This window comes from Cervus elaphus, chromosome 5 (genome assembly GCF_910594005.1).
Source record: "Cervus elaphus chromosome 5, mCerEla1.1, whole genome shotgun sequence".
Taxonomy (NCBI): Eukaryota; Metazoa; Chordata; class Mammalia; order Artiodactyla; family Cervidae; genus Cervus; species Cervus elaphus.
Window position 1 is genome coordinate 105,859,788 of NC_057819.1, and position 27,916 is coordinate 105,887,703.

General features: G+C 48.7%; 1 protein-coding gene across 10 annotated transcripts in view; it reads right to left on the bottom strand.

The window, feature by feature from the left end:
- Positions 1 to 27,916, bottom strand: part of SPECC1 (sperm antigen with calponin homology and coiled-coil domains 1) — a 210,831-nt gene that overhangs the window by 45,231 nt on the left and 137,684 nt on the right. For 9 of the 10 annotated variants that reach the window (XM_043903965.1, XM_043903966.1, XM_043903969.1 and 6 more), the window contains 6 exons: positions 26,023 to 27,599; positions 15,269 to 15,476; positions 12,792 to 12,865; positions 12,288 to 12,466; positions 1,373 to 1,518; positions 308 to 408 (listed from right to left, as the gene is read on the bottom strand). In XM_043903965.1, coding sequence (XP_043759900.1) covers positions 308 to 408; positions 1,373 to 1,518; positions 12,288 to 12,466; positions 12,792 to 12,865; positions 15,269 to 15,476; positions 26,023 to 27,599 — 2,285 coding nt within the window. Of the gene's footprint in view, positions 1 to 307; positions 409 to 1,372; positions 1,519 to 6,711; positions 8,120 to 12,287; positions 12,467 to 12,791; positions 12,866 to 15,268; positions 15,477 to 26,022; positions 27,600 to 27,916 lie in introns of those variants that run through there. The other variant, XM_043903974.1, reaches the window with a different exon arrangement.

A 27,916-nucleotide genomic window follows, 5' to 3' on the forward strand; every position in this document is an offset into this window, starting at 1 on the left:
GGAGTGGAATTTTTGATGAAAGCTTCATTATTATTATTTTAGGCCTATTAAAAACAATATTCAGAAACTTCCCTGGCAGTCCAGTGACTAAGACTCCTCACTTCCACTGCAGGGGGCCTGGGTTTGATCCCTGGTCAGGGAACTAAGATTCCACATGCCACGTGGCATGGAAAAAATTAATAAATAAATAAACAAAACAGACGATCAATGCACCTCAAAAAATAAATGAACTGGTTTCCATATCCCTTTTGTTGCCTGGGTAACCACGTGACACAGGCTCCCACCCACACCCGGTGGGCACCAATACCTGCATTGGAGAAACAGCGGCAGCTGGGGGCGTCCTCACAGGGATCCCACTCAGGGGACTCCGGGGGGTCTTGTGGACAGAAATATTCTGCCCAGTTCCACCTGCCAAGAAAAAGGGCAGGATGTTTCTATGCTGTTCCAGTTTGAAACAGCAAATAATACTTCCTGCCTTGCTCTTTCACCCTCTTCTGGTCTGGACTCATGCTGAACTGGGGAGTGAGTCGGGGGTTAACTAGATGGGGGCTGGTCTTAGACAAGGACACATGAGGAGGAGAACGAACAGGTATCGAGGCAGCCACGGCAAGAACACATTCTTACACAAACCACACTGTTCTTTCCTTTTCCACCTTCACAACCAAATCTTGTCACTGGGCCTTCATATCCTCCTGTCTGCAGGCTCATCTTAATCCATTCAGCTGCAAACTGTTTCAGCAGAGACAATGTCCTAGGACTGGCTGTTACTCTGGCCCTGGTACAATGAACATATTTATTGCTATCAAGGGAAGACATACATCGTGTTTTGGATACAGATTTCTTCTAAGAACAGTGCTCATGAAAGTTCAGGGTAGACAAGGTAGAGATCCATTTTTCTCATATGCAGATAATGGCAAACAAAAGTGAGCTGTGGGTCAGGGAGACATTTCCAGAAAAAGCTGGGAATGTCTCACAATCAGGAATGACAGATTGTATTAGGTGCCAGCCAGACAGCCCAATGCATGGAACCAGCGCCTCCTTTCCTGGGAGACAAGCCTCTGGCTAACCCTGCTAATCCTCATGAGATGGTAAGAAGGCAAACAGTGGTGATCTGGATTTAATGGACAGAGAGGAAGAAAAGGAAAGGGGTGTGGCAGGAGCTGAAGGGAAGTTTGGGAGGAGAGGCAAGACAACTCCCCTCTGTCGTCTCATGCAGCCCCAGCGAGCACTGCACACGGTGTCTGCACGTGGATAGTCTGAGAAGGGCCCCCTGGTTACACCAACGTGGGGCCAGGGCAGCAGAGGACAGGCTGGATCCATGACGCTATGGTCTGAATTTGAGTTTTGCCTATCAAACAAAATGACAGAATACCTGGTCGTCCCAAGTCAAATGACTTGATGAGGGACTTCACGGTGGTTGCAGACTCTGAAGGTGTTGGAGGAGTCCTGTTCATGTAGACGCTGGGCCACCGGCCAGGAGCATCCGCCTCCGAGGGCTCGGGCTCTTCCTTCACTGGTCTGCACAGCAAAGAGCAAATCAGGTTGAAAAGCTGGAGGACGCACCCATTCAGGGAAGGACAAAGATGGAAACAGCCAATGCGGAGAAGAAGAATGAGTCTGGGAGGAGAAACCCAAACTGAAAATCCTGCTCTCTGTATTAGCTTTGCATCTCCAGGAAATAACCACTCAACTTTTATCAGAGACATTTTCTCGGGAATGGCCAGAGACAGCATTTTCATATATGGAGTGACTTGACATGAGCTCTAAATGAAAAGGATGTATGTCTACTCTGTAAACTATAAATATATAAAAAAACAAATGTTATTTATCATGAAATAGTTATCTTACTGTCCACAGTGGATACAACAGGTTGGTGAATTAGTGTGAATTCCAACCCCCACCTGGTACACAGAGGCTGGAAAGACGACACCTCAGGAGCCCAATCCCTGCAGGGAGGATCTCAGATAAAGGCTTAGACCCCACCGGCCAGGAAGACTGGGCCGGATGTAGACTCCTGAGTTGGGGAGGAGAGGCAGGGCACAGGGCATTCACTATGCTGAGATGGACAGAAGCAGAGATAAGGTGCTCCTGCTGCTGGAAACTGGTGGCAGCTTCAGATCGGGCCGGCAGCTTCCTGGTGTCAGGTTCCCATTCAGGGCAGAGGCAGCCACTCGCCTAGAAACCCAGCTGTGTGTGGGAACTTCCAGAGTTGTTACTGGAGGCTAGGCCTGGGTCTGTTTCTCCGAGGGGCCCCCAGCAATCCTGCAAGCCCCTTCTGCTTAAACCCACAAGGCTGCCATCTCTCAGGAACATCAGAGCCCTGACTCACACGTGAACCCTCCCACCCCTAGGAACAGGAATGGTAACCGTGCTCTAGAACAATACCACAACTCCCTGTGAGGCAGTGGTTCTCCTGAGCTCTCCTGCACAATTGCCGTCAGTCTTCCCTGTGGTCTCCAAGCTGGAGCACAGACTCACGGACTGTTGTTTAGTTGCTCAGTTGCGTCCAACTCTTTGTGACCCCATGGACTGTAGCCTGCCAGGCTCCCCTGTCCATGGGATTTCCCACCCAAGAATCCTGGAGTGGGTTGCCATTTCCTCCTCCAGGGGATCTTCCTGACCCAGGGATCGAACCCAGGTTTCCTGCATTGCAGTCGAACTCTTTACCGCTGAGCTACCAGGGAAGCCCCCAGACTCATGGAAGAGCCTCTTAAAGACAGACCATTTGGGTCAACCTTCCTCATCCAGGGGATGTTAGCTTGTCACTTAATCTCCCTGTGAGTGAGCCAAGACATCGCCCAACTTCTGATTTCTAAATCACTGCTCTTTTTATTATATCAAATTGCTACAGCTGTTTTGCAAGAAGATGACTAATTTATGAGAATAGCTCAAACAGAATACTTCTGGCAGCATATTTTAATAAGGTCAATGGAAGTTTAAAATATTTATTTACTGATCTTTTTTGGAAGAAATCTGACTACTCAGAAGCTTCTGTGGTTGAACTGACTTGTCTTTGATTCTCAAAGCTTTCTCCTGTTGCTCTGTTATCAACATGAGGAGGATAAATTTTGGAAAAACAGAACTTAAAACACACTTTAAATCACACTGCCCTACACTTTTGTATTTACCTTCTTTTGAGGTAAAAAAAAAAAATCAGTAACAAATGACTTTTCTGGGAAGTTAGTATCAGGGAGTCATGTACGGATGTGAGATTAAAGAAGGCTGAGTGCCGAAGAATTGATGCTTTCGTATTCTGGTGTTGGAGAAGACTCTTGAGAGTCCCTTGGACTGCAAGGAGATCAAACCAGTCAGTCCTAAAGGAAATCAGTCCTGAATATTCATTGGAAGGACTGGTGCTGAAGCTCCAATACTCTGACCACCTGATGCGAAGAGCCGACACACTGGAAAAGACCCTGATGCTGGGAAAGATTGAGGGCAGGAGGAGAAGGGGGTGGCAGAGAACAAGACAATTGGATGGCATCACCAACTCAATGGACATGAGTTTGAGCAAGCTCTGGGAGACAGTGAAGGACAGGGAAGCCTGGAGTGCTGCAGTCCATGGGGTCGCAAAGAGTTGGATATGACTGAGCAACTGAACAACATCAGGTGTTTCAGAAACTGGTAGGTTTGTTTTTTTTTTTACATCGAATAGGGTTGGTTTGGGTTACTTTCCCTGTTATGTCACATAGGACAAAATCAGATGGTGAATATGCAGAAAGACTGGAACCAGGTTAGGTACAGGCAGAGGAAAAGCTCTCATTTCTGTCCTGGGCATTCTTAGGAACGTGAGAAAGTGGGCACCTCCTTAGCCATCCAGGTATGTGATCTGCCTCCTCAGGGACTGGGGAGATTTAGGGCACACGACAAAGGAAGGTCGTTTTAAAAAGCCCATGTTCATTTCACTCCTTGATAATTTAATAAGAATAAAATGGGGAATCCAACATTCTGCTGAGGTGTTCCCTTCAACTACTTAAGCTTCTATGTGATTCACAACATCAGATGATACAGGACTCGTTCCGAAGCCTAAGAGAGTAGCAAGGATGCTGGAACCACTCCCATCTCGCCTGCCTGCAGGTATGATGGGCAACGCTCCACACCTTCCATTTGCTGGGCTGGGCCAGCAAGAAGTAGGGTGAGGAAACCCTGCAAGGAGTTTAAGTAGATTAGAGATGCTATGAGACTAAAGACCCACCCCATTATGTAACCGCTATGTGTGTGCGTTTGCATGTGTGTGCATGCGTGTGAGTGTGTGCATGTGTGAGTGTGTCTTGGGAGCCACAAAACAAAGCCTGAAATGAAGAACTAAAGAACACAAGTCATTAAGAATGCTGTTGATCTCATCAGCACTTTAATCCTAAGCAGGGACACCAGCCTGTCATCAGATGGTTTTGGATCAATCAGCAACAAGTCCAGCAATAAACAAAGTATGATCTCTCCTCTGTTCAGAGGAAGAGTAAGAACTCTGTAATCTACAGAAGCAGGCAGATTCTTCACTGCTGAGCCACCTGGGAAGTATTCTTGCCTGGGAAATCCCATGGACAGAGGAGCCTGGTGGGCTACAGTCCACAGGGTCACAAATAGTTGGACACAACTGAGGACTGAGCAACTTCCCTAATGCACTACTTTCCTTGTTAGGTTATGGAACAGGATCTTAAAGCACTGTTGGTTTTCTACAGCTCTTGTGTCATCACACAGGGACACTGCTTGGCGTTGCTGTCAGTTTTGCTCCAAGGACATGTGAGTTCTTGTGTGCAATTAGTTCTAAAATATTCAAATGTTAATGACTTTTGGGAAACATCTCATTATACCACTGCTGTCTTCACAATCACCTGATCAAGGTTTGTAAAGAAGACCAACTGGGCACATTGATGATCTGCTCCTGATGGCTCTTTTCTCAGCTACTGAACAGAGCCCAGCCCAGGCCCTCCTGGTGCTGCACAGACTCCCCGCACCCGGCCTGGTTTCCGGACCAAAGCCTGGATGTCTGGAGCTCTGTTCCTCTTTGTCCTTCCTCCAGGTCTTTGCTCTTCCATATCTCCACCTGTAAGGTACTCTTCCCAAACTGTGTCTTCAGTTATACACAAGACACTGAAAGAAGTCTGCAGATCCACATGAGACAGGAATCGGGAAGCACTCTGTCTCAGGTGTCAAGTGTCCTCTGAATTTCACTTCTGAATTGCAACATAAGCAATTCTAGGACAAATAAAAACGACCAGGGTAACACGGCGATTTAAGAACCACAGGAACATTTCGTAAAAATCCTGCATCAGCCCCTGAAGCTACTGAAAGCGGCATGCACAGGCCTCAGACTGTGAAGAATTTCTGCTACACAGAGAAGGGGTGGGGCAAGAAGAGAAAATACTACCAGTTCACCCTAATTCCTCTGCAAGGAGAGTGAAGGTGCAGGACAGCCCACCGAGTCCTTCCCAGCCCTGGTCCTGGAGGGACGGCCAGCTTGGGAGCAGCGCCTGGAGGACATGCGGAGCACTCCTCCCACAAAAGGTCAGGAACACTGACCATCTGAGGAGGCCAGGGTGGTTGATCTGCGGCACAAAGGACGGTAGCAAAAAGCCACAGGACACGCCTAAAATGGATAATGACCAAGCAAAACAGACCCCCAAAGCCGGCTACCACGTACCATCTGCGCCAAACAGAGAAAAAAACTGGACACTGGTGAATTTCCTCGCTGGCACCTTTTCTGCTGCATTTCTTTCAGCACCTGTATCTCTGACATTCAGCAGAGATTTACCTTAAAGAGCCTCTCCTCTAGCTTAAGATACAAGAAGATTTCAAGAATGGTTGGGAAGAGTGAGCACAGATGACGGTAGAATCCAGACACTGATCCTGGGCAGAGAACAGGTCCTGACACACTTGGATCCACTGAAGCAGGAATAAGAGATGGGCAAAAACAGGCCAAGATGCACAGACAGATCTCATGGCGTAAGATGAAGAGACTCACTGCATGTGAGGGAGAACAGATGTGTAAACAAAGGACAAGAAACAGACTCAGACACTGAAAAGCCTCTGCCTTGAGAATGCAATAAAACCAAGAGAACAAACAAAAGATGTAAAATGAAAGGCTGAGTGTTATTAGCAATCTCGTAAGGTCAGGAAAATATTTTTTTTTTAGGAAAATATTTTCAAGGGGAACCAACTTAAGAGAAAAAGGAACAAGAGCATATTGGCAAAGTCTTTCTGAAAATGGATGAAATGAACGATGTCAATGTGGGATTTCAGTTCCATGGGCGGAGAACACTGCTGACACTGACTGCCTTCCAGGATGCTACCAGAGGGGTTTAACACTTCCATTTTATTATCAGTTCACCTAAATAATACTTCACAATTAAGAAGAAATCCAATACAGTCAATCACCAAACCATCTGTTTTTAGATTTCAGCAAGACAACTCTGGACCTCAAATCCCATGTACTGCATTTTCCGATACTTCAGAATTTTTAATTAAAAACTTATTCATGCAAAATTAGTATCTTCGCTCCATGCCCTATTTCTAATAATGAAATCATTAAAAAATAGCATTTGCACTTAAAAGTCAACCTCCTGTCTACAAAGTGTACTGAAAATGAAACTTTGCTCCTGCCTTGGTTCTAGTTATCTGATGTGGCTTTTAAGTTCTGAAACTACACATGCCAGAAAACTGGGAACAAAGTGACCTGGAGGTCCTGCCAGGGGTGAAAAATCAGGCAACAGACTCTTCTAAATAATTACATATTTATTTAGCACTTCATAAACACTTACATATAAAAATAGTCAACAGTCTCCCAAGAAAGACAGATCGAAATATGTGGGGCAGAGACAGCTGTGCATTTGAAGCTGAGGTTGTGTTTTTCTTGTTTATATTTGAAAACACCAGGCAAGTGAATTTTATATCATCGTAAGGACTTTCAGTCTGAGGTAAACTTACAGATATATAAATTCCTATCCCACAACAATTCCAGCGGGTATCGAAACTATTCTTACAGAGAGGACAGTGACCTCTCAAGTTGAGTCTTCTAGTGACTCTGGGCTCTCAGGCCTGACCTCCCACAACATCTTCCTGAGTTGACCAGCTTGCCTAAGTCTCTGCAGAGCAGACAGGAAGTCCTATCTCGTCTCATCTCCTATAGGGTAGGTGATGGTCCAGATGCTCCTCACACGAGGGCTGCAGTGGTCTCTGCCTGGAGGAGGCTGCTGACCTGGACTTAGATCTTCACAAATGGATGCACTTCCAACAGTTTACAGTCTCACTTTGAACCTTGGATCCCTCTGAGTTACACAATTCTGGACTGGAAAAGTCTTTTACTTTCCAAGGTGAGCTTATTCACGAGGCTTTTGCCAATGCTCGTGAGTTCTCAATGCAGTTCTGGTCAGCACTGTCACCACACGGAAGTGTCTGATTCAGCCACAGCCTTTATGATCAAGCAAACATCTAACAGAACCCCTCAAAGAGATTTTGGAAGTCAGCCCAACACGTGGCAGTGGCTTGTTTTGGACTAGGTGAGGAAGTCAGACCTCAGCCTGAAGAGGTGAAATCAAAGCTTGACATGGGAGAAGTAGGGCTTTCTAACTTCTTCAGAGACGTCACGTGGACAGCTTCCTATTTCACCTAAACTAGTGTTAATTCCAAGCTTATTGGATACCGTATTCAAACGGAAGCATAAAAATAAACTCCAAAAAGTAAAGTGTGGCCTGGTTTGTGTTCTCTCTGCACATGCAAAGCCATGGACCTCACTCAGCACTCTGGCTGCTTCTTAAAAAATGTTTTCATGACAGACTCGTATTTTGGGTTTTTTGTCTTTTGTTTTCAGAACAACTTCATTTTGTGCTTTCAAAGACTGCTGAATCTTCTAAGAAAGAGGGGGAAAATAAGAGGGAAGGATCATCTTTGTGCAGAGTTGATTCCAAAATGCAAAAGAAGAAAAAAAAAAGGCAGAGAGACTTGCTGGCAACGACTGTTCGAGACAGTGGCTGTTCTAAGGAGACCGTTTGGTTCTTTATGAAAAGGGCATTCCTCCTCTACACACGCCCCCTCTCACACAGAAATGGCTGTGGCTCCCCATCGCGGCAGGGCTGGGCGGCCTCTCCTCCTCCACCTGCTCTGCTAGCTGACAGAGACCATGGAGCTGGAAGATAGAAACAGGAGGCACAGGCTGGTAAAGGGGTTACTCCACGTAACACGACCACAGTCTACACATCAGAACTGACAGCTGGCAGTGTCCAGGGGGACAGCTCAGATCCAGAACAGGATCAGCACACCTGGGTTTCGACTTTTCCCATCCCTTGCGGAAGTCAAGAGATCTTCAGACAGAAAGAATGCCACGAACAGGCTCTTCCCACTAGACCTTCGCTGACAGACAGGGTGTCGGCAGAGATGATGGAGACCAATCACATCAGGCCCCTGTGACTGACAGAATGGCCTGTGGGTCCCTCTACTGTTCTACAGTTAAGAGTAAAAAAGAAAAAGGACTTCTGTTATGATACACACGTGCTGTGTACACACGTGCTGGAGAAGGAAATGGCAACCCACTCCAGTATTGTTGCCTGGAGAACCCCATGGACAGAGAGAAGAGCCTGGTGAGCTATAGTTCATGGGGTCACAAAGAGTCGGACACAACAGAGTGACTTGGCACGGCACACAAGTGCTAAAGGCTTCGGGGAGGCACACGTCCTCGGCCCACTTTTCAAAGTGAATCTGTAGATGGGGCCAGGCAGCAGGCCAGCAGACACAGCTCTGCAGAACTACAGACGGCTTCTCTGATGCCACACGTGCGAAGCTAAGCTATGAAAATGCACGTTTGTGTGAGTGAAAGGGTGATGCTTGCCAGGATACTGGAGGACTAGTTTCTGCCCCGGGGGCCAAATAAAATGCCAGCAGCCCAAAAGCTGCAGGTAGGCATGTGAGGTCTGCTCAGAAAGTGCGCGGGAATCCCCTTGAGAACTGGCCTTTCCCCAAGGGGGGGATGGGAAGGGGGTTGGACATGTCGACAATCCCAGGGACCCATGAAGCTACACCTTTAACACCCCACCTCCCTTCCAGTGACAGCCGCAGACACCCAGTGAGCGGTGTGACATGTTACAGCTGTGAGAACAACACAGGGTGCACAGAGGCACACAACCGACGTCAGAATGCAGGCGCACACACAGAGTTAACAGCCGACCCCAGGGAGGCTGGCAGTGACAGGCCACATGCTGCTGGCTGCAGGGGTGGCAATGCAAGAACCAGCAACACAGGCTGACACATCGTGCACCTGAAATGTCCTAGTTTGGAAGCTGGCACAGCTAATTATGCACAGACATTCAGCGTGTTTAGCTCTTTAAGATGTTTCCTGTGGCTGCTCATTGGTGTCACACAATAACTACAGCAGAAATCGAGTAAGTCTCCTACAAACAATGGTTTTAACAGTTTCACGGTAAGAGCAGACACACAGAAGTCTGTCCCTGCTATGGTCTGAGACACCCACGTCATGCATGTCTCACTGACAGGGTCTTTTGTTAGAGAGGCTGCATGTGGCCCATCGAGGCAGTTAAGCTGAGTTGCATGTCTGTTCTCTGAAACTGCCAGGCCCAAGGACTCAATTTTTCAGGAAGAATATCTGTTGTTTCAATTTCGATGAAAGTTTTAATTTCATTATATTTTCCTTAATGGTTCAAAACAAGAAACAGCCAGAGTTGAAAAGTTATTCATGATCCTTTCATCCAATAATGTATGTGTCTGGCAAAACTGCCCACTTTCAGGTCCACAAAAACTACACAGGTTTGTTCAGATTTCTGGAAGAGAAAGATGAGGTCCACAACCTCGCGTGGAGGTGCCATATGTAAGGGAGACCCCAGGCTTCTGTCAGGAAGATGGTTCAGTGGGCATGCAAGTCCACGACTCCCCATCAGAGAAAGGTCAGCCCATCAACTCGACTCAGGAAACAGCGGAGCCTGGGGGTGGGCGGCCTTAAAACCCAACCTACTCTTACCTCCTCATGTAAGAGATGAAGGCGATTGGTCTGGGAAGAAAACCTGCAAAGGTGAGATCAGAGCCTAACTGTGCCATGTATCTTAACATCGATTATTCTGACTCCAAAATAAAAATACCTCTGAAAGTATCACAGGGCTGAAGATAGTTAATGAGCTAAGTTTTAGAGTCATCTAAAAACAGTATGCTAAGTAACGTTCCACTGTTTTAGGTACTGAGTTCTTGGCAACAAACGATAACTTGTCTGCACACCCAGGCCCGCCGCCCACCTGCCTGCTGGCCTGTGTTCTCTTGACAGCCAGCTGATGAGAAGGCGAATCGGTCTATCTGGAGTCACGATGGAGGTGCTTCTCCTACGACGCTCTTACCTTCTCTTGTTGTACTAATACTTGGAGGACCTCGTCAGAATTTTCTGCATGTTCTTTGGCTGTGGCTGAGCCAAGAATGACTTCTGAGTTCTCGTTAGGTGACTGTCAAAGTTAAGAACCCAGGCAGCCAAGATGGAAGCATCATGCTGATCCAGGACCTCAGAGGGTGGGAGCTGGTTCCAGGTCTGGCTCAGGTGATATGTTCAGGGAGAGGCGGGGCCGCTGGCAAGTAACTTCACCAAGACCAACACTTAAAAGAGGCGGCTGGTCAGGGCAGCCAGTGCCAGGTAAGAAACCACTCTGGCAAGTGTCTGGAGGGTGGCCTGAGGCAATGACGGCCAAGAAACCCACTGATGGGACAGGTTCAGTAATGTGTCAGTTCTCAAATTTTGAAATATTGTGTGATAAGGGATTGAACTGCTCTATTTGGGAGGTAGGTTTGCAAATCACTGGAAAATCAAAAGAGAAATGTACTGCGTTTAAAAAAAAAGTGCCCCTAAGTTTGAAAATGTTAGGTGTGCAAATGGGGGGGCCCTACGTGGTCAAGCTACATGTAGGCATCCTGTGATATCATGCTTGTATATATAATCTGGCCTGTTTCTTAGAATCTATACAATAACTTATTGAGGGCCACATCTCACACTCAGGGCTTGTCTTTCACTGTTTATCTGTGAGATGACGTATGATGTGGCTCTTCCTCCAAAGACACACAATAGAAAAGCAAGACACGTGGACAAGCAAACAAAAGCAGACACCACAGCAAACCAGAACAACCCAGTCATTTCAACAGGGAACACCACGAAATCTGCTTTCCTACTTGGCTGCTCCCTGAACTGAAAATTCATGCGCTTTGGTGGCCAGAAAGTATAGGTTTCACTACATAATCATGGTCTTAATTTTCATAAACAAAGGGCCATGAGATTGACCGAAGCAAGCTTAAGAGAATCAAAACAGAATTCTGGGCAGAAATCTACCCCTCCCACTGCCATGAAATTCATGACACTACATCAGACCCAGAGGCTGGGAATCCAGCCTCCAGCAACCCTGGAAAACAGTTATAAAGTGCAAGCTGAACAAATCTGTATCCAGAACCTACTAAGGGTTTTTTAATTCTACTGTGTTTTATATTGACAGACATCTGAAAATTCAAAATAATTTCTAATAACCAAGAACATCAATGTTAAGGACATCTATTCCTGACAGGGGAAAGACAGCAATGCATGAGCTGAAGCCTAAAATACTGTGACAATCTTGCCCAGAAACCATTTAAACTTTAAACAATAAGCAACTCTGAGCTCACTTTGGGAACAGCTTCCTCTGAAAGGTCACTGTTAGGACGGGCTTGTTGGGAAAACGTGGCCTCTGATGTCCTCCCCCTGACCATCCCCCCAAAAGAAGGGAATCTCGTATCGGTCCGATGTGTGTTCTCCATGCTGACCCTTTGAAATAAAGTGAGTTACTTCATGCTCTTCTGCAGGGAGCATACAGGAGCTGCTAAGAAAGGACACACCCTGCACCAGGACAGTAGGTGGGGTCTGTATCCACCAGCCAGCCTGAGTAGTGGGTCAGCCTCTCCCACTGAGTGAGGATGACACACATGGGGTGCTGAACCAACACTGAGATGGAAGAGCAGCCTCTCCTCCAGACCCCAGAGAGGACTTGGCTGGAGCTCTGTCCTCATGGTAACTAGCTTCCTCATCACCAGGAACGGCAGTCATGGTGCTAGGTGGATTGTTCCTACCCTGGAGCTTGTTATAACTTGGCCATGGGGTTAGTTATTCACTGGCCATGGGTTAGTTATGACCTCGCCAGGGGATTCGTTATAACCTGGCCACAGAGCTAGTTATAACCTGGCCATGGGCGGGCACAGAGCAGCAGAGGAACCTGGAAGGAAGGTGAGGGCTCAGTGAGGGCAGAGACATCCCTGTATCCTGGGTGGGGAGAGCGGCCGGGACCCACCTGCCTCGGGCCTGTGCGTCTCCCAGAGCCTTCTGCAGCCGGGCGTTCTTCTCTTCTTCCTCCAGCAGCCTCCGCTTGACAGCGCGCAGCTCCTGCTGGGCCTCGACCTTGATGTCGTTGGCCACCACTACCGCCGTCTGAAGGTCAGCCTGGAAGCGCCGCCACTCTTCCGTCTCGTCCTGGAAGAGCCAAGTTGGTGCCTGCATCAGACTGACCCCCCAGCCACAGTTGCAGGGCCCAGGGGTGTCTGTAGGAAAGATGGGCTTTGCGATCTTGGTGCCAGGAAAAGGCACAGGGGGGCTGCACCTGCAAGTGCGGGAGTCCCAGCCCTGAAATTGAGGCCGCCTGAACCTCCCTCCTGGCCACACTGTGGTTCCAGGCCCCGCAAGTTTACTACACAAAGCAGGGCCAGAGAGTCGTCAGGGTGTGTCTCAAAGGTGTCCATACCTCAGTTAACGGGGATATTTCAGGTAGAATGATGCTCTGGCTCTGACCGTGTCTTACCTTTATCTGCTTCGTCAGAGTCTTCAGCTGCCTCTCCAGGTCTGATTTCTGTTCCTCCAGCTTCATCACGCTGCCTGGAAAGGAATAGGCAGACTGGAGTCAGAAATGTCTTGAGCCTCTGGGGAGCTGAGCTCAGGAGCTGGGCAACCTCAGGTCCTGCCCCGGGCTCCAAGACCTGCCCCTGTGGCCGGGCTTCCCAGCTCTGCGCCCAGAGCATGGGAGCCAGCGGCAGAGGGTTCCTCCAAGAGAAACAGGATGAGTGGGAATGTAAGTGATGTGAGGCTAGGGTTCAGCCTCAGAGACAGGCTGCACAAACTCACAGTGCTACGGGAAGAGAGCCAACAGTCGCTCACACTCACACGCTGACTGCCTGGAAGCAGCCCGGTGACCTGAACATCCTTCGCTGCTATGATGTGGAAGAACGGCTTTTCTTTAAATTTATTTTTAACTGGAGGATAGCTGCTTTACAATGCTGTGTTGGTTTCCGCCATACAACAATGTGAATCAGACACAAGTGTACATGTGTTCCCTCCCTCTTCAGCCTCCCAGAGGGAGGGGTTCTGAGTAACAGCAGGAATGGATGGTTATTACTACTGTGATATTTAGACCAGCTTCCAAAGTCTGGAACTGACTCGCAGCTAAAACTCTGAATCACTGGGGGGAACTTTTCAGAAGCACAGATGTTCAAGCTCCAGACCCTGACCAATGGAATCCAGTCTCCCAGGGAGACAGGGTCTGGGGGTGTCTATGGTCCAGGCAGGTACAGACAGCTGCCAGGCACACAGGATCAGCTCCCGGAGCAAAGATGGGTTATGCTCCCTTGAGACTCTGATCCCAATGTTTTCATCAAAGTTTAATGCTGTTCGCATTAAAATGGCTCGCTGGTCGATATCTTTGTGGAAAAAAGCCCATCCCACGGGTTCTGGAACGTGCTCACCCACAGCATCCTTCTCCCATGTAACAACACTTGGCAGGCACCTCGAAGACACTTCTGCAGCCCAGGGCACTCAGAACTGCCTCATCTGCAGGGCTGGAACTTCCCTCCTGTGGGTACCAGCGCTGGATGAAAGGGCTTCACACCTTCCTGGGAATCTGACCACACGTTTCTTTGATTTGGGTTCACAACCACACTGTTCAATGTCTTGGTTCTTTTTTAAATCTCATGAATCTACCAATGTCACTACTTTCCCATCTGCTCCACTCAGCACTTTCCCAAGCGGCTCGGGGGCAGACTGCGAAGGTCCCCTCCTGGTCTCTGGAGGTTTGGTCCACATGAAGGCACTGCATTTCTGGTTGGCATGAAGCTCCCCCATGGCTTGGATTTCCTGCACGTGATGTGTCCTGGCTCTCCTGTACCAGGGACAGCGGATGGGATTTCAGAACTACACTTGGGGCCATTTTAATTTGTTGTGAACCGAAGGCTTCTCACTGTAGTGGCGTCTCTTGTTGTGGGGGTGCACGGGTTCTACAGCACAGACTCAGTGGTTGTGACGCACAGACTTAGTTGCTCCACGGCATGTGGGATCTTCCCCAACCAGAACCCAAACCCACGTCCCCTGCCTTAGCAGGTGGATTCTTAACCACTGGACCACCAGAGAAGTCCTTTGGGGCCCATTTTAAACAGAGGCATCACCAACATCCAAGCACAAAAATGCAAAACACATGGCACTGAATCAACTGTGAAAGACACCTGTGGATGGTCCAAGCTGAAACAGGAAGGCGGGGTCACCTTGTCCCACCCCAGCTGGGGAGGCCCCTGGGAGACTCAGACTTTTTCCCTGTCTGCAGGGTGCCAGCAGCTATGGCAGCATCGTGTTGATTTGGGCAGGGGGGGTGGGGTTTACAAGAAACTTTTGGCAAGCAGGTAGATTCACCACCAGTAAGAGTTCCAGAAATAGGATAGAGGGACTGCACCCACTGGGGAACCTTTCAGGCCACCAACTGTGCTGTTCAGCAGGGCAGGTGCTGCTAAAAGCTTGCACACTAAGTCTTTTGTTACTAAAGGAAAACACATTAGATGGGATCATTTGATAAGGCTTATTTGCACAAAGCAGGCAGTGTTTACCTAATCTCTGAAAAACATCCCTCCCTACTAAATAAGCCACATACAAGCGCCTCTTCAGGAACACGTGGGCGATGTCTCAAAGTCAGCTGATCCTACTGTCCAGGGGACCCATGCTGGGGCTGTTTTCTCCTGAGGCCAACCCCCGGCCCCCACCCTTCTACCTGGCAGATCCCAACGGTAACACCTGTTGGCACCTGCCGTGTGTTCCTAACGCCCCACACGCTCCACCCACGACCAACAGCTTTTCTTCTTCATCAGCTGTTCTGTGGCTCAGTTCAGGAGGCTGATGATTCTCTCTCTTCTACTGGCCGTTCTTCCTGGGAGACAACAGCACGCTCAAAAGGAAGACCTGGCAACCAGTGTCCCCACCTCCGTCCTGATCCATGCCCACACGGGACTTGGGTCTACTTACTTTCCAGCTCACTGATGAGCTGGTTGTTGTGCAACTTGACAGCGCGATGCTGCTCCACCTGGTCCTCCAGCTCGAATATGGTCTCCTTCATGTCTTTGATCTCTGCGTCACTCTCTGACGCTTTCTCTTGTAGCTTCAGGCTGGTTCTGCTCAGTTGCTCTGCCTGGTGATCGCAGATCTCCTTTAGGTAAGAGTAATCCTTTTCCACCTAGAAGGAAGCAAGGTGCCATGGTCACCTGAACAGGAAAGAGCTCCCCCAGGTCCACACTGGGCCCACTGATGCAACAGCAAAGGAAGCCCTGGGCACGGGTGTGCCCGGCACCATCTCTGTGTTCTGGGCCTCAAAAACAGCCAAGGCAGAGAAGCATGATGGATGTCAGTGGCCGAATGGATGGATTCTGGGCCCCTTCCTACAGCGTCAAAGAAACGTTGTTGTTGTTGTTCAGTCGCTAAGACGAGTACGACTCTTTTGTGACCCCATGGACTGTAGCCCGCCAGGCTCATTCTGTCCATGGGATTTCCCAGGCAAGACTTCTGGAGTGGGTTGCCATTTCCTTCTCCAGGAGATCTTCCCGATCTAGGGATCGAACCTGAGTCTCTTATGTCTCCTGCACTGGCAGGAAGGTTCTTTACCACTAGCGCCACCTGAGAAGCCCCTAAAGAAAGCTGCATCTGCTTAAGTACCCCTTTCCTGTCCCTTCCTTGGAGCTGTCCCGGGACAGTGGCCACTCGCCTCACAGCCACAATGGAGCAGCGCCCTCTGCTGGGAAGCCAGAAGGCTAACCCCCGCGACACGCCCCAAACTTCTACCTGGGGCTAGTGTTTCTTTGGAGGAACACTAATGGGACGGCAACAGCAGAAATGTGCACACACCAGACACAGACACGTGCGCAGCACACTCACTTCACCTGTTCAAGTTTAATCAGTAACGTTCTCAACACACATAAAAGCACCAACTGGGATGGGATAACCACGTGCCAAAACGGGCAAACCAACTGTTAATTTTTGCCATGTTTGCTAAATCTTCTTTTACCCTAACAAGATTTGTTAAAGCCTCAATCTTCCTTCCCACACTAGGGAGTGTCCAGAAATCGGCATATGGTTATTCCTTGAAGAGTTTCCCACGTTTACTGTGTGTGGATGTGCCTATGACAATACAGAGTGTTGTTCTGGATGCTCTAAAACGTTTACACAAATGATATCACACTCTCTTAGGCTTCTGCAGGGCACTGTACGATCTACTACATTGTATCCTATGTAAGATGCTCTCATCCTGTATTATTATTCTGTGTCCTGTATATATTGTGCTGATTACACTTCTGTAACTTGCTTTCAACTATGTTCTTGAGATATATTCATGATACACACTGTTCTAGTAAGTACTTTTTTTAAAAAAGAAAAGCTTTATTATTTTTTTTAATGCACCATGATGTTTGTGGGCTCTTAGTTCCTCAACTAGGAATTGAACCTAGGCCCCTGGCAGTGAAAGCGTTGAGTGCTAAGCACTGGACTGCCAGGGAATTCCCTAGGTCATTACTTTAAATACTGCATAATATCCTACTGCCTGAATACACTAATCACTTTACTATTTTAAGCTGTATCCTGGTTCTACAGTCCTTTGTTATTAATAGCTGTATATTTAGCAGATGATGTAAGCTTGACACCTAGTAGGTTTCTTCCCAGATTTGGAAGGGGAAGTCTCCAAATACAATTTTTTTCCCAACTGCATTTCATGTGCAGAATCTGTGGGTATTTGAAGACAGTACTGCGTTTTATTAAAATATCTATTCTGGGTATAACATTCTTATTTTTTACAGTTTTATTAACCATTTCATTTTTGGCTGTGCTGGGTCTTCGCTGCTGTGCAAGCTTTTCTCTAGTTGCAGCAAGCAGGGGCTACTCTCTGGTTGCGGTGCGAGGGCTTCTCGTTGCGGTGGCTTTTCTCTTGTCACAGAGCACGAGCTCTAGGGTGAGGGGGCTTCAGTAGCTGTGGCAATGTGGGCTCAGTAGTTTCGGTTTCCAGGTTCTGCAACACAGGATCAGTAATTGTGGTGAATGGGCTTAGTTGCCCCGAGGCATGTGGGATCTTCCTGGGCCAAGGACTGATCCTTCCTCTCCTTCACTGCCAGGCTGATTCTTTCCCACTGAGCCACCAGGGAATCTGTGCAGTTTGTCAATTGGGAGGTTTTGATCAAGGATAAAGAAAGCTGACTGCCAAAGAATTAATGCTTTTGAACTGTGGTGTTGGGGAAGGCTGAGAGTCCCTCGGACTGTGAGGAGATCCAACCAGTCCACCCTAAAGGAGATCAGTCCTGGGTGTTCATTGGAAGGACTGATGTTGAAGTTCAAACTCCAATACTTTGGCCACCTCATGCGGAGAGTTGACTCATTTGAAAAGACCCTGATGCTGGGAAAGATTGAGGGCATGAGGAGAAGGGGACGACAGAGACTGAGATGGTTGGATGGCATTACCGACTCGATGGACATGGGTTTGGGTGGACTCTGGGAGTTGGTGATGGACAGGGAGGCCCGGCGTGCTGCGGTCCATGGGGTTGCAAAGAGTCGGACACGACTGAGCAACTGAACTGAACTGATCAAGGATAAGGAAGGAAGGGACTGAGGGAGGAAAAGAGCGCGCCCCCGAGTGGGGAGGAAACAAGAGAGTGCTTGTGTGGGGGAGGGGAAAGGGTGCAGGTTCCTGTGGGGGTGGGGGGAGGGGGCAGGAGCCGCACTCAGGGGTGGGGCCACGGGCCTGGACCAGACTGCAGCGTGTAAATGTCAGCTCTACCAGACCCTGCATCCATCTGAACAATTAAATGGAACAGTGCACTTAAATAGTTTATCACCATGCCTGGTGCAGGTAAGCACGCAACAGTAGCTATTCTTTCCTAACTGCCTTCTGTCTCTGAGTATGTAAGTTCAAGAAAATTACAACATATGGAAAAGACCAAAAGTCTTATGTCCTAGGATAGCTACTTTAATAAACAGAAGATAGACAACCCTTAAGGAGAAAAAGCCACTGCATTTTAGCTCCTGGAAGGCTGGCGTCTGACAGCCTTTAACAAGCAGTCACAGGAGGCACCTGTGGGCCTTGCCTCCCAAAGATTCTGGCTTTCTGCAGAGCAACCAGGCTCCACCTCACAGACTCCCACGTTAAGGGCCACTCCCCTGGGGTCTAGAAACATGTCCTTTGCTTGACTGGGATTAAAACAGGAGGATGTGAGCAGGTGAGGAATGGCTGAGGACCCTAGGGTCTCCGCGTGTAGCTCAGGCTGCCGGCCTCTCAGGAGCTCTGGCCTCCGTTACGTCCTTCATGTCGGGGTCATGGGCACAGGCGTAGGTACGGAAGGGCCTGTGCTGGGTGCCGTGCACAGCTGAGTGGGTAAACGTACAGACCAGTGCACGTGGGTCCACTTACAGACAACGTTCTTCCTTCTTGATTTTGGAATATTCTCTCAAGTTTAGCAATGTACTCTGGAAAGCTCTTTTATTAAAAAAAGAAAAAAAACATGTAGCTTTATCACGCTTCCGGTAGGGGCTGGGGAGGTATTTTTAGACTCATCTCACAAAGTAACTAATGGAGAGAGAAATTAGATTATTAGAAAAGAGCAGCTTGGCCAGCAGCTCAGCCAAGCACCTGCCCCTGACGACTACTGGGTGCCGGCTGAACCCTGCACCCCTGGCTCCTCGTTCCCTGGGCCAGGTCACCGGGTCCAGCTTCTCTGGTTCAAGAACAGAACTGACATGCACGACGTGGTTTCCAAGGTTTCCCTTTAAAGACAGAACTCACTCTCACGCATATAAAGCACATCTCCTCTTCAAAAGTCAACTTTCTCTAGAAATGGGGCATGCAGAACTGCATCACAAATCTGTCAAATGATTCCTGGGAGTCCCAGTCCTCCCCAGAGACGGGGTGCGTTAAGCCGGTCCCGATGCTCAGACAAGCACTAAAGGCAGGTGGCAGCAGAGACCACTTGGGAGGGACTGTCCCGCAGGGCTGGCCTGACCTGACAGGGGCTGGGATCTCAACAAGGTCACTGCCTTTCCTCTGGCTGGTCAGACACTGAATCTGAGGAATGGTATCATCATTCGCTTGTCCCCAGGAAAACAGAACCTGCATGGACTGTAGCCTGCCAGACTCCTCTGTCCATGGAATCTTCCAGGCAAGAATACTGGGGTGGGTTGCCATTTCCTTCTCCAGGGCATCTTGCTGAATCAGGGATCAAACCTGAGTCTCCTGCATTGGCAGGTGTTTTCTTTACCACCGAGCCACCTGGAAAGCCCTTTCTTCTGGGTACAAAATGTTCTAAAACTGATTGTGGTGATGGCTGCACAACTCTGTGGATACACTAAAAACCACTTACCGGTACACTTTAAATGAATTGTATGTCAACAAAACTGGTATTGAAAAAATTCTCCAGAGGCTCCCACTGGCTTGAGGGTACAATTCAAAGCTCTTGACGGGGTCTCCTCCAGCCCGACTGTAAGCAGCTGCCATGCACTCCAGAAACTGTAAACCACTGGTCACTTCTTTGATGGTGAGAACTTGCAACTGTCTTTCCATATGACATTCCTGCTGTCCTGCCCCACCAACACATCTGGTGAACCCAGACTGCCCTCAAGATTCAGGTTCTAAATCAAACAAGAGGACATGTCTTAATGACATGGGTTTTCGCTGCGAATTTCTTTACTCTCTAGACAAGCAAGAACATCTTTCCTAGTTTATCGAGACTTGGCAAGTTGCTTTCTATCAAACCTAAAGGCCCTGGCTGTAAGACTGCTGTGTATTCGAGCCCATGTGTCTGCTTCAGATGGTTCTCTCTCTCTCCTTTATTTTTGTGTAACCAGGAAGCAGCATAAATCAGGGATGAAGAATAATCGTTCTGGGAGTTCCCTAGTGGTCCACTGGTTAAGACTCTGTGCTTCCATCACAGAGGGCACAGGTTAGATCGCCAGTCAGGGAACTAAGATTCCTGCACACTGCATAGTACAGCAAAAAATAAAAAACCCTGCAAACAGGGTGATGAAAAGTAAGTCCAACAAAATTTGCCTCTTCAAAAACAACCAACCAACCAAGAAGAGTTCTGGGGTCAGCCCCTGGCCTTCATTAGTTAATGAACTAAGCCTAGTAACTTAACCATTCCCTGCCTCAGTTTCCTCAACAAACCCTGAGATAGGTCAACAGAAAGAAAAAAAAAAAACTAGATAAAAACAGTATCTGTACCCTAAAATTATGACAATTAAGTGAGATTAAATGACCTAAAGGCACCAAGAGTATCTGGCACATATAAAGCATCAGAACAGTAGCTGTTATAAAAACATGATAAACTTTTCTTTAACATATTGATTGATATAATTTTAGCAGCCTTTCTCTCCTAATTCATTGCAAGTTTCTCTGACATACATTCCTTCGTTCAGTTTACTCAACAAGCATTTACCAGATGCTTAACACATGGAAAAAGTCACGTGTTCAGCTCAGTTGCTCAGTTGTGTCCGACTCTTTGCGACCCCAAGAATCGCAACATGCCAGGCCTCCCTGATCATCACCAACTCCTGAAGTTTACCCAAGACTCTCAAGAGTCTTCTCCAACACCACAGTTCAAAAGCATCAATTCTTCAGCGCTCAGCTTTCTTTATAGTCCAACTCTCACATCCATACATGAATACTGGAGAAATGATAGCTTTGACTAGACAGACCTTTGTTGACAAAGTAATGTCTCTGCTTTTTAACATGCTGTCTAGGTTGGTCATAACTTTCCTGCCAAGGAATGAGAATCTTTTAGTTTCATGGCTGCAGTCACCATCTGCAGTGATTTTGGAGCCCCCAAAATAAACTCTGCCACTGTTTCCACTGTTTCCCCACCTATTTGCCACGAAGTGATGGGGCGGGATGCAATGATCTTAGTTTTCTGAATGTTGAGCTTTAAGTCAACTTTTTCACTCTCCTCTTTCACTTTCATCAAGAGGCTCTTTAGTTCTTCTTCTCTTTCTGCCATAAGGGTGGTGTCATCTGCATATCTGAGATTATTGATATTTCTCCGGGCAATCTTGATTTCAGCTTGTGCTTCTTCCAGCCCAGGGTTTCTCATGATGTACTCTGCATATAAGTTAAATAAGCAGGGTGACAATATACAGCCTCGACGTACTCCTTTTCCTACTTGGAACCAGTCTGTTGTTCCATGTCCGGTTCTAACTGTTGCTTCCTGATCTGCATACAGGTTTCTCAAGAGGCAGGTCAGGTGGTCTGGTATTCCCATCTCTTTCAGAATTTCCCACAATTTATTGTGATCCACAGTCAAAGGCTTTGGCATAGTCAATAAAGCAGAAACAGATGTTTTTCTGTAACTCTCTTGCTTTTTTGATGATCCAGTGGATGTCGGCAATTTGATCTCTGGTTCCTCTGCCTTTTCTAAAACCAGTTTGAACATTTGGAAGTTCATGATTCACGTATTATTGAAGCCTGGCTTAGAGAATTTTGAGCATTACTTTACTAGCATGTGAAATGAGTGCAGCTGTGAAGTAGTTTGAGCATTCTTTGGCACTGCCTCAGGGATTGGAGTGAAAATTGACCTTTTCCAGTCCTGTGGCCACTGCTGGCCACTTCAAATTTGCTGGCATACTGAGCGCAGCACTTTTACAGCATCATCTTTTAGGATTTTAAATAGCTCAACTGAAATTCCATCACCTCCACTAGCTTTATTCGTAGTGATGCTTTCTAAGGCCCATTTGACTTCACATTCCAGGATGTCTGGCTCGTGGTGAGTGATCACACCATTGTGATTATCTGGGTCATGAAGATCTTTTTTGTACAGTTCTTCTGTGTTTTCTTGCCACTTCTTAATATCTTCTGCTTCTGTTAGGTCCATACCATTTTTGTCCTTTATTGAGCCCATCTTTGCATGAAATGTTCCCTTGGTGTATCTAATTTTCTTCAAAAGATCTCTAGTCATTCCCATTCTATTGTTTTCTTCTATTTCTCTGCACTGATAACTGAGGAAGGTTTTCTTATCTCTCCTTGCTATTCTTTGGAACTCTGCATTCAGATGGGTATATCTTTCCTTTTCTCCTTTGCTTTTCGCTTCTCTTCTTTTCATAGGTATTTGTCACATGTTAAGACTGTACATAGTGTGAGGGCTTAAGTAACTGTACCATGAATGAGTGTGCATTATCTTGCTGTGTGTATTTTATATTTTTTTTAATTTTAAAAATTTTGGCTGTGCTGGATCTTCGCTTGCACAGGGGCTCTCTCTAGTTGCAGCATGTGGACTTAGTTGCCCTGCAGTATGTGGGACCTTAGTTCCCCAATCAGGTATTGAACGGGTATCCCCTGCACTGGATATTTTTTAAAAATTTTATTTTTGGCTGTGCTAGGTCTTCATTGCTTTGCTCAGGCATTAGTTGCAGCAAGCGGGAGCTACTCTCTAGTTGTGGTGTGTGGGCGTCCCATTGCAGTGGCTTCTTTAGTTGTAGAGCATGGGCTCTAGGGTACATGGGCTTCAGCAGTCGTGACTTTCAGGTCCTAGAGTTGGGGCTCAGCTGCTCCGAGGCATGTGGGTTCTTCCTGGACCAGGAATCAAACCTGTGTCCCCTACAGTGGAAGACAGATTCTCATCCAGTGGACCACCAGGGAAGTCTCATTATGTCTGTTTTACATCTAACTTGGTTATTCCTTCTGCTGAATCCTTGCCCCTGTTCTGATGGAGCCATGATTCATTCATGCCAGCTTCCATCTGCACTATCTTTTTTACAATGCTACTATGCCAAAGGGGAGGGAATATGCTAGTTCAGTTTACAATTTTGTTATGGAAAAAGAAAGATGGGGACAGAAAACTCAAGGAGGAGGGCAAACATCTGTATCTCACTGAGGCCCTCTGGGACACCTTCAGGGCAGAGCTGTGATGCTCCCTGAGGTGCTTTCCAATGTCTCAACCAGGAGACAAATGCTGGGGCAGCCAGAGGCTCCAGAGACCAGTCCTGCGGTCAAGTTTAAGAAAGAGACTGGAGCTCAGTACCACCAAGGCACTGGGCTAGCCAAGAAGTCCCAGCCCATCCAGGATGTGGCCTCCTGGGTCCATAAGCCCACAGCCCTCCTGGAGCTGAGGGTCAGCGCCTCTGAAAAAGGAACACCAAAGTTGAGACCTAAAGCTTCAGACAGGACCTGTGGGGGGAAAAGTGGGGCAGAGGGCAGGGAAGGGGCTGGAAGGGAAAGCAGATGGGGTGGGGACGTGACTGACCAGGAGTAGTCCTGCTGGCTATGGCAAATGGTGCTCTCACCTGCCCAGAGGTCACGCCCCCTTCTCTTCTTACTAAGACCTCCTAACTTGTTCAGGAATCAGGCTATGATCCTGCACTCAGGGAAGGTGACCTGAGGCAGGGTCACCAGATCACTGGGTATGACCCAGTCCTGCCCAGGTGTAACGGGGAGGCGGGGGGGAGCCAGGGAAGGTCCTCCCACAGGACTGTCAGGACTGTAGAGACCAGATGCTGAAAACACCGTGCTCGTCGTCTGCACCTCCAACAGGAAGGCAGAGAGGGTCTCAGGGCTGCCAGCCTGGAGCGGTGACATTACACCGCCTGGAGCCCACCACCAGACTCGAACACCAGACTCCAGGTTATGGAGCAGAGCGCACACATCTGCTGACTGGGGCCCTGACTCTGGGGTTTGTTCTCACTGTCCAAAGCACCAGCTGGTCATGCTCATGGACCACCTGCCATGCCAGCCAGGGTCCAGGTCTCTCCATCCCTGTAGGGTTCTGTCCTCAGTCACAGTGACGGGGCCATTGACCTGCCACATCTGCTCTCACAAACTGACCATTTGTGGCCAGTTGCTGCCCTAATCATTTTGTCTTGGTGACAACGCTGGTCACATAATGATCGTGTCACCTCTCATTTTCCTTGGCCACTCAGGCAAGTGCTTCTTTACAACCCCCTTACTACACTGGAGGAAACACCCGAGTTTTGCAGGAGGAACTGAATTTCTACACGTTGTCAACCTCAGGGGAACAGAAAAATCCGTGTTTTTTTTTTAAAACTTCTAGGTTCCAAGACTTACAAAAATTCTCCAGCTTGAAATCAGGGTCCCAAATGACTGGAATCTTGACAAGTAGACCTAGACTGCATTATAATCTGGAAAAACAAAGATGTGATCCAACTCCACACTGCTGGCCAGCTAAGGAAGGCATGTGTGCGGTGGCGGGAGGCTAAGGCTTGACGATTCTGTGGAAACAAGACCCCACCCCCCTCACCCTGGCCCCACGAAGCTGTGCATAGGCAGGTTCTACAATCACACAGTCAGCTGCCAGCAAAGTTACAAGGTGGAGGTCAGAGAAGCTGGAAACCTGAAGATACTCTAACCCAGCTGAAGATGAAGAAATGACAGGAAGAAGAAAGCCTGTAAGACATCCACACCATTAACGACCAGAGAATCAGGTTGCAATGGACCATTCTTAAAGCAGATGAAGCAGCAGAGACAAACCCTCTGGGAGTTCAGGGCATAATTTGTATCAAGAGAGTGACAGCCCCTGATATGAGGTGGGAGGATGTTTTCAGTCCCTCTCAGCAAGGGACTCCAAAATCAGACCCAGAGCTCAGAGGAATTGGGAAACTGGAAGCCACCTGTCTATACCTTTCCAGCACTGCTCTGAGGGTGGGTAGAATATCATACAATCACCAGCGATCTTTACCAGAGAACAAAGTCCAGGCTGATTAAAGCATTTTTTTTTTTTATTAAAGCATTATTTTTAAAAAGCGAAAATAGTGATCATTTATTTGATCTTGGGTTGGGGAAGATCTTTCTGAGTGGAAACGGGGAGGGGAAAAGAGGAAACGGAGACCAGATCTGAATGACCCAACAGCTAGGTACCAAATGTCAGCAAGGGGTCCAGAACACCCCACCCCATTGGTGGGATTACACCTGTGTCTTACTGCTGGCAGCCAATCTGGCCAAAGGCATGCAAAGTCTTTAAAACGGTCTTGACATAGTGAGTCAATGTCTAGGAATTTTTCCTAAGGAAATAATCAGAGAGAGATAAAAAATGACTTACATTATCAAAAGACTGGAAAAAAAAAACATGAATGTTCAACAATAGGTGAGCGGTAAAGTACTTAGGAAATATTTCTAGAACAGCATACTATCTGGCCTTCAAAATCATGTTTCAAAGAATAGTGAACAATGAGAATGTGCTCACAAAATATGATTTTTAAAAAGTTAGTATGTATAGAACAATTTTTTAACTTGTGAGACAAAAACACACACACATACATTGGTACATCTGGTAAGAAAATGCCAAAATAGTGGTTATATAATTGTATTACTTGGTGGGGAAACTTGGGGTGATTTTAGTTTTCTGTTCCTAAGTGCCCAAAGCATGGTAACCAGGAAACCTGATGTCTAGCACTCACTCTTCAACACTTGGCTTACTGCCACCTCTTCCAGGAAGTCCTCCTGCACTACCCTCCCTTACCCACATTATTCTAGGTGCTCCCCTGGGGACTGGACTCCAGACTGTGATGTTCTTTATTCCTGCATCATCAGACTCACTGTATCCCCATGACACATTCTACTACTGTAGCTAGAAACTGGGGTGTCTCGTTGCTGCATGCCTGGTCTGTGTGGACTCTGACAGATCTTCAGGCTAGACTGCTGGATTGTGAACGTAATTGAGTACGTGGTCCTCTGTGCCCTGTGTCTCTCAGGCTGAGGAGGGCCAAGTAGATGAGGATGAGCAAACCCCAGCAGAGAGAAAGCTCCTTACCTTGGCCAGCAGGCTTGAAACGCGCTTCACCTCCCCATGTGCCTTCAGCAGCTCCTGCCTGAGCTCCGAGCAGGACTGCTCCAGCTGGTCCTTCTCGGCTCGAGCCACGGTCAGCATTTCCTGGACGTCGCAGCCCTCAGCCGTGGGCCCCAGGGGGCTGGCCTCTCCAGTTTTCTGCTCCTCGTTCTCCAGGGAGGCCTGCAGAGACCCGTTCTCTACCTGGAGCCCTTCCATGGGAAGCTGACGCGCTGCTGGGGTCTCAGCTGCGGGGCCACCGCTGTGCCGCTCCAGCTCCAGGCGGGTGGTCAGCTCCCCGTTCTCCTCCTGCAGGTGCCGGACCAGCTCCAGGGCGCCACGGTGCTCCTCCTCGACCGCGCGCAGGCGGCACGTCAGCTGCTGCTGGATGCTCAGCAGCTTCTCGCGCTCGAAGCGGCCCTGCTCCAGGATCTCTGTGCACTTTTGCTCCAGCTCCAGGATCTTGCCTTCCTGGGCGCCAGGCTCCTCGCCCTTTACACGCTCCTGCAGGAGGGTCATCAGCTTCTCATTCTCCTGGCTCAGCTGCTCCGCCCTCTCCCGGTGCTGATGAAAGGACGTTTCCAGGAGTGTCTTCTCGTCCGCCAGCTTCTCATTTTCAGCCGTCAGCTCCTGCACCATCTGCTGCTGGTCAGACAGCTCCTGCAGTGTGGCCTGCAGCTCCTCGGCCGTGCTGTGCTGGTTCTCCTCCATCCTGTGGATCTTCTCTGCCAGGGACGCCAAGGACAGCTCACTCGCTGTGTTTGGGGAGCTGCTGGCTGCCGAGCACTTGGAGCTCTTGACAAGGCTCCCAGCGGGAGACAGGGGCCCCAGGGTGTCTGCCGGGATGTGTTCGAAGTCAGAGGCATCCGGGGACAAGGAGGCCTTGGTGACATCACTGCTGGAAGAGCCTGATGTCCGCAGGGCACCCTCGTGTGGGTTTTTTCTGTACGTGTCAATTTCACCCAACGCCTCATTCCCCGTCGGGCTCCCGAAGCTGGACTCCTGAGTTATGGATGTCGGGCAGCTGCTGTCCCCAGTGTGACTTGCTCCCCCCTCTGAATCCGGGGAGTGCTCAAAATAAGTCAGTTTCTCCTTCAAGGCCCGGTTTTCTACCTCAAGCTCTGCAAGCTCTTTCTGGAAGCTCTTGTTCTTCTCCTCAAGGGCTCGGATCAAAGGTTCCGAGTCACCCGGCAAGACCGATGCTCTGTCCACACTGGGGTCCAAAGTGTCCCCGTCTTCACTGTCCTGAGTCCGTTTCTCCATCCACTTTTTGAGTTCACTTCGGAGCCTGTTGATCTCACTGTCTTTCTCTTTGGCTTCTGCCAAGAGCTCCCGGACCTGGGACTCGAGCACGGCCTTCTCTGCACCTTCATGCTCCGGCCGGGGTCTTGGGGGAGCAGCCCGAACGTGCTTGGTGGGGGTGGGCGCACCAGAAGAGGTGGGGCTGGTTGTCGCTTTCCTTGAGTTGGAGGGACCGCGTGGCACAGTTCTGTCTCTCGAGACAGTGACAGCGAGTTCTCGAGGGGCGGGAATGCCTGTCCTCTTGGTGGCTGTCACGGCCCCTGAAGAGAGAAGAAACCAGTGAAACAAACCCAGTAACTTCAGCTCTCAGGGCACGTGGGCAGCATGGCTGCCACTCTTCCTCCATCACATCCTCCCTGCGGTGCCTACCCAGCTCCAACTGGAGCTTCTGCACCCCTGCCCCCAGCCCTGTGCTTCAGCAGAGCCGGCACCAGGCTGAGCTACTCAGCATCACCCCATCCCCAGCAATGGCTGCTTGCTCAAAGCACACACCAGCCCCATGGTTAAGGTCAACGAGACACCAGGAGAAGTTCCTGCGTTGAGCGCCTAAACAGACTGGTCTGGGGATGGCTGGCAA